The 7,176-nt window shown below is 38.1% G+C and overlaps 1 protein-coding gene across 2 annotated transcripts in view; it reads right to left on the bottom strand.

Moving 5' to 3' along the window:
- Positions 1 to 2,601: 2,601 nt before the first annotated feature.
- The window catches only part of AMTN (amelotin), an 18,672-nt gene continuing 14,097 nt past the window's right edge, over positions 2,602 to 7,176 (bottom strand). Inside the window, exons 6-8 of one of the 2 annotated variants that reach the window (XM_008063206.1) lie at positions 6,178 to 6,204; positions 3,878 to 4,145; positions 2,602 to 2,886 (exon numbers count right to left, since the gene is read on the bottom strand). In XM_008063206.1, the coding sequence (XP_008061397.1) occupies positions 2,876 to 2,886; positions 3,878 to 4,145; positions 6,178 to 6,204 (306 nt within the window). In that variant the 3' untranslated portion in view covers positions 2,602 to 2,875. The remainder of the gene's footprint in view (positions 2,887 to 3,877; positions 4,146 to 6,177; positions 6,205 to 7,176) is intronic. The other variant, XM_008063207.1, reaches the window with a different exon arrangement.

Below are 7,176 nucleotides of genomic sequence, written 5' to 3'. Positions count from 1 at the left end.
GGGTTCGAGACCAGCCTGAGCAACTTGGTGAGACCTCGTCTTTACAATAAATCAAAAAAAATAGTCAGGCATGGTGGTACATGACTGTGGTTCCAGTTACTTGGAAGGCTGAGGTGGAAGGATCACCTGAGCCCAGTAGGTCAAGGCTGCGGTGACCTCCAGCCTGGGCAAGAGTCAGACTCAAAAAAAAAAAAAAAAATAGTAAGTGCCATACAAATAGAGTTGGAAGAATGGATCATTGTCAGTATTTCTGCCTCCTTCTCCATAATCTAAAGGCAGATATAATACAAACTAGGACGAGAAGAGGGAAGCAGGGAAGAAAGAGGAAATATCCTAGAATCTATGTCCCTGATAAGGTGCGCTTTGATCTCTGTCCTCTAATGTGGGGGGGGGGGATGGGGGATGGGGAGGGGAGTGATCAGGGTGAGGAACCATGGAATCCCAGGGACTTAGGAGAGTCTGAAAGGGAACAAAGGGAACCTCAGACCTTTATGGAAGTACCCCAGGAGGCGGCATCAGTGGAATTGTTTTCCTGTGCCAGTCTCAGAAGTAGTATTGTGGGTTTTTTGATGTGTATATAATGTATAGTGTTTAGATCAAAGTAATTAGTATATCCATCATCTCCAACATTTATCATTTCTTCGTATTGAAGATATTCTAGCTCTTTGAAATTATGTATTATTGTTAACAATAGCCATCCTAAAAATATGTGGTACATATATACAATGGACTATTATGCAGCCATAGAAAAGGACAAAATTGTGAACTTCGTGGCAACTTAGATGGATTTCGAGACATAATACTCAGTGATTTATCACAGAAACAAATAACTGAGTACCACATGTTCACACTCATAAGCGGACCCTGAACAATGATCATAATACTATAAGAAAGGGGTTGGCAGTAGTGGGATACTGCTGGGGTGGGAGGGTGGAACACAACATCCATAAGGGTACCTGATCTCAAACCAGGTGAAGTGGGGACCAAATGAGGCCCAAACTTTACCTGTACAACAACCATTCATGTATCTGATCCTGAATTGTACCCCACATCTCTAAAATAAAAATTAAAAAAAGTCATCCTACAGTGGTATAGAACTCTGGAATGTGTTCCTCCTACCTAGCTGTAACCTAGTGTCTTAAACTTTGTTGTCTTCAAGTTTATTTTGATAAACCTTATATTTTAAATAATGTATTTCTTTTTATTTTATATATTTTATTCCATAATCCATTTCTTTCAATTCCATTTTCCATGAACTTTTTGAAGTCCCCTTCTGGGTCTTTCTTTTGAAGGTGGGAAAAGATTGACGATGGAAGGAAAAAGGAGAGCATGTCCTCCGAGAGACAGGTCTTAGAGAGTATGTTTACGGAAGGTGAGGATGGAAATTGAACCCTTAAAGCCACCTGTGTGCTTGTAGAGAGTATGTTTACGGAAGGTGAGGATGGAAATTGAACCCTTAAAGCCACCTGTGTGCTTGTAACCCTGGGAAAGTCTTCAGATTTCCCCAGGAGCAGCATACCCCGGTTGGAAGACACCTGGTTTAGATGGTCTAGATGGGAATCATACATCTAGTATGTTCAGGCTCTCACGGAGATCTGTATTTAGGAGTCTGGGAAGGAAGGTGTGATCTGGAAGAACAAATAACCTCAGCTAGTTTGAAGGAAATTGAAAGTAAACAAAATGAATTGCGATAGTAGTTTGGAGTTGGCAAAGCACCACTGGGTATTTTCCGCTGTGATTATCATATTAACCTTGTGGGATAGCTATGACAGGGTTTTTGTCCCTGTTTTACAAATAAGAAAAATGAGGCTCAGGGAGAAACTTTTTTTGATAGACGGTTACCTAGGAAATCTTTTAGTAGCACTTTCAGTTAGTGTCATTTATGGTAAAATAGTTTTGGAAAATTGAATCCTAATTTACTCTCACTTGACCATGAAATCTTGACAATTCATAAATATGCTATACGGATCCTGCAAATCTGAAACACCATGGCTAATAAATCTTTAACCACTAGTAAATCTTTAATCCCCTGAAACATTTGACATCAAATAAATTTCACTGGTACATATTTACGTTTGTTGTACTCTGATAGGGCTGAACCAAATATACTGAGAGATGTTATTAAACCTATCTATACCTTTCTTTTCTGGGGAACTCTACTGTAGTCTGTATTAATTCCTCTGACTCTGAATGAACTGAAATGGTCTGGGTTTTAAGTTTAAATCAGATTAAGTTCTACCTTTTAGGTGAATGAAGTAAGACCTTGGTTTGTTTTAGTGGTTACTTGTATCAGTGTCACTTCTCACTCCCAGACATACCAAAATTAAACATTCGATGCTATAATCACTAGCTCTGAATATGATCAGGCAACATGGCCGGTAATTCTTTGCTTCCCCTATTTGTTTTAGATGATCAAAAATAATTTGCTTATTAAAAGTTAAGTGTGTGGCTCCTGTGAGAAAGTGAACGATGCAGTGGTCAACTGCAGTGCTTCCTATTTTCAAAGAAAGTCCTAGACCCAGAATGTCACGTTAGTGCCCTGAGGTAATGTGGTTTCTGTAATGGCCCAACTTTATTCCATCTCCAAAGGAAAAAAAGAGTCAGTGTTCAAAATACGTTTTAGTATACATATCACCCAGGTGGTATGACGCTATATTTCAAAGACAAATTTATCTATTTAATTATTTTTTTCAGAAGTTAGTATTTCCTAGGTAGAATATATTTTCTAAAATTTCAGGAACATTTTCAGGTAAACTAAAAATTAATTTCTTCTGAGACTCTACAGTGTGTTTCAATCTATTCCATAATATGATCAATTGAAAAGATTCACATGCATCACCAAATCTGAGGTTTAGTTGAAAAAATTTGGAACAGCTTACTGAATTCCTGGAAGAAAAGAAAACACCTTTTAATGCAGGCGAAAGCATATTGAATTGAAACATTTTCACTTGAGATCAAAATTTATTTTCTGGGAATGGCCATGCCAATATCAAATTATTCTTTGGTTATCGCTAAAGATATTTAATTCTAGACATTCCCTACATGTTAAACAATTATCATTGCCTGTTAGTATGAGAAAAGCTTATTTCTGTAACTTTTTTTTTTTTTTGAGTTGGAATCTAACTCTATTGTCCAGGCTGGAATGCAGTGGCATGTTCATGGCCATCCCAGTGTCGACCTGCTGGGCTCAGGTGATCAATCCTTCCTCCTCAGCCTTCCAAGTAGTCAGAACTACAGGCACGCAGTACCATGCCTGGCTAATTTTTTGATTTATTTGTAGAGATGAGGTCTCATCAAGTTGTCCAGGCTGTTCTCAAACCTGTAGGCTCAGGCAATCCTTTCACCTCAGCCTCCAAAGTGCTGGGATTACAGGCTTGAGCCACCGCACCTGGCCTTCTGCAACATTTTTAAAGCTCCTTCTGAGAGTAATGGTAGATGGTCTTATCTAGTTGGCTAACTTCGTCTTTTCCTAGTGGCTGCTTGCAATATCACATTAGGACGGTTCTGAAACTCATCCGCCATCAGTGAGTGGAAAGAAGGTCATGACCAACTGAAGTGCGTCTGCTATGGGCGTGTGTGTGTGTGTGTGTGTGTGTGTGTGTGTATTGGGCAGAGAAGTATAGAGAGCTTCCAGATATTTCCAGCTCTGACCCAAGATGGAATTTACGTTATGCCTGCAATTAGAAGTCTTTCAGTGTTGATACTATAGGGTTGTGGCCCAGTTAAAATATTCCCCCATGTTGTTGGAATCAACTGAGTGAATAAAGGGACTTGTTGAGTCTATTAAGCTCTGCATTTGTCAAGGCAAAACAAGAACTTATCTGTCCATTCTGCAGATGACTTTCATGGCCAAGGGATTTTGCATGGGAGAACTTACCATCTGGTGATTCTGTGGTGGTTTCCTCCACAGTGTGCGTGCCCCTTTGGATGCTGGCAGGGGTGGTCACTCCAAACTCATCATCTGTGCCACTGGGAGTTGGAAGGCCCGCTGGGGTTCCCTGGATAGCAGGATTTGCACCTGTCTGTCCTGCAGGAAGGCTTCCATCCTGGACATCTGGTTTAGTCCCTGCCTGACTGGTGGGCAGGATGCCTCCCGGGAACAAAGGATGGAGGATGAGGCCCGTGAAGAATGGTGAGCCCACTGGCTAGAATGAGGCAGGCAAACAGAAAACAAAGTCAAAAACGACACATTTGAAGGGTGGTCAACCAGCCTTCTTTTTTTTGAAGGCAACAAGTTTGGGTAGGAGTGGCAGGATGGAGAGGGTAATGTCAGAGAAGACAGCAAAGAGCCGGTATTCCTCAGAGGAAATACCCGTCTTGCCCAAGCCAAGTCTGATGCTGGCTTCATCGCTGGGATTCCTTGCTATGCTGCATTTCCCTAAGACAGGGAAAGCCAGAAGCTAGTTATAAGAAAAGGAATAAGACATAATTTGTTATTATCAGGTATATCTGAAGGCAGAACTAAGGTAGAAAAACCTACGTAATGAGGATGGGTTGTATCTCTGTTATTGACCTAAACATAATCTTTCTTTTGCCCATAAATTTTTTTTAAAAAGTGGTTTAGCGAGTTAAAAATTAAAGGAAAATGGAGTCAAGTAGATTGATCAATTATCATTCTCATGGCTAGCATCTTGTCAAGTTTCTTTTGATGTATTTCTCAAAAGGCACTGAAATATTTAGACAGAAATAGTTATCTTTCAACTCAGCCACTGTGTGTTCCTTGTAGTTACATAAGAAACTCCTCTCTATTGGAATTTTTCATTGTTAAATTCTGATTGAGCAAGTCTGGGGCAGGACTCAGCCATCTGCATTTTAAAGCGGCTTTTGAAGTCATCCTGGCTTGTTGGGCCAGAACTGAAGTTTGGGAAACACTGTCTTCAATTTAAAAGACATTGAAACCAGAATTAGACTTACGCTGAATGAGAGACAGAAGTGGAGTAGGTTACAGAAGTTCTCAAGCAGAGGACTGTGACACAGTTTTGAAATCAAAAAGGCGATTGGCAGCCATCATCAGAAAAGAAAGAGTAGACTCATAGTTACTAGAGTGCATTTCATATAGTAAAAGCAAGTATTGTTTCATGAAATTTGTGTGTGTGTGTTTTAAGTTGCTTGAAAAATGTAGTTGTTACTATGAGTTGTATACTACTAAAAAAGTCTGAAAACCACTTTTCAATTAGAGTGCTAGAAAAATGGCTTTGGGTCTGTATCTACTCTTTTTGTTGCGTTTGAGACTTCAATTGCTTAAGCTCTTTGAGCCTCAGTTTCTTTATCTGTAAAGCTGGGTAATAAAATTTTTGCTTTGCAGTTTGGGGAAAGTCCAAGGCAACATATGTAAGGGATCTGCTAAAGTGCTTGTTATATAGAAAAGCCCCAGTAACTGGTATATGTGGATGTTCATGCATCAATGTTGAGAAAACAGACACAGGTCCCCTTATTTATGGAGAATGGTTAATATCTACTTTTTCCATAATAAACAAATTATTTAAAAATTGTGTTCTCAAACAGCATGTCAATTCTTGACTTTTGTTGTCATAATTATATTCTTTCTTTTTCTTATTTTATGTATTTATTTTTCCTTTTACCAGAATTGGTCAGATGTCTTTTTCAGACATCATGTTCATTCAAGTTGTAGTCTCTAAAAAATGACCTACGGAGGAATGCATGGAATTATCTAGTAATGGTAATATAAATTTTGTTTAGGTTCAGCCCTCTAGTTATTTATGCCTACAGGGAAGAGTTCATCCATTACTATCTGATGCCAGAAAAAGATAAATTTTCCTTTAGTATTAAAAATCCAAGTCAAGAAATTTAATCTTCCCTGCAATAAATGTCAATATTTGTATTATTATTCATCTGCATGTATTTTAATAGTTTATAATCCTAGATTTTAACTTTTCTAAAGTTTAAAAAGTGTGCACTGGCTCTCTGGATAAAACTCGATGTGACAGCAATATTTGGAAATAAAAGCTAAGTCAAATTAATGGAAAAGTAACAGGAGAAGGATGATGAAATCCCCAAAGAAAGAATGCCTAATGCAAGGACCCATAAAAATGTCCATTTTATTGTAGTACACACCAGATTTAGGACTTGTTGTCAAAAGAGACCACCAGAGGACAGAAAACATTGTAGTAGAAGCACAAAAAATTAAAAATGTTAGTAATTTTATTTTATTTTTACCAATTCCTCTGAGCTTAGGATAGTACCCTAAAAGCAAAAATGATAACACAAATTATTAGACACATTGTAATATATTTGAGGCAAGATATGCATAACATAGCTTAAAAACTTAAAATACTTTTGAAGATAATAGAGATTTTGCATTTTCAATAACATTGAAAATGTTATTGAATGCCTTTGCAATCTATATTACAAAACTCAAGTCAGCCTATGATATGAGACTGCAAACATTCATTCATTGAGTAAGGTGAAGTCACCTGCATTGTAAAAATTATACATTTTTCTATTATTAAGTGGATGCAAATTGGAGAAAACCTGGAGAATGTAGAAAGCAATAGTGAAAGAAAAATAAACCCACCGTAATCCCACCACTCAGAGTTTGATACATTTTCTCCCAGGTGTTTTTTTGTACGTTTCTTTTTACATAATAGTAGCCATACAATTCATACAATTTTGTGTCTTGCTTTTTCTTTTAGTAGTGCACAATAATAATTTAGCTGTATTATTGACAGATTTTAATAAATGTAATTTTAAATGGTCACATAGTATTTGCTTTTATGTTGCACAATTTACTGTTTTTCTTTGGTCTTACATTTAAGTGCATTTAATACTTTTCCCTACTAGAAGTACTACTTTGATGACTGTATTGTACATAAACTTTTGTTATATTTCGGATAATATTTTGGGGATATATTTCTGGATGTGAAAGTAAGAGTTGATACAGCCAGGTACTGTATTACTTTGGGAGGTGGAGACAAGAGAATTGCCTGAGCCCAGGGGTTCGCGACCAGCCTGGGCAACTTGGCAAGATCTCATCTCGACAATAAATCACAAAATTAGCTGGGTGTGGTAACGGGCACCTATAGTTCCAGCTACTTGGAAGGCTGAGGTGGACGGGTCGCCTGAGCCCAATGGGCCGAGGCTGGGTGACTGTAAGCCTGCCACTGCACTCCAGCCTGGACAACAGAGTGAGACTCCTACTCAAAAAAAAAAAAAAAA

Source organism: Carlito syrichta, unplaced genomic scaffold, assembly GCF_000164805.1.
Source record: "Carlito syrichta isolate Samal-C Ts95f unplaced genomic scaffold, Tarsius_syrichta-2.0.1 Scaffold306677, whole genome shotgun sequence".
NCBI lineage: Eukaryota > Metazoa > Chordata > Mammalia > Primates > Tarsiidae > Carlito > Carlito syrichta.
This window is presented reverse-complemented; position numbering and strand designations above follow the sequence as displayed.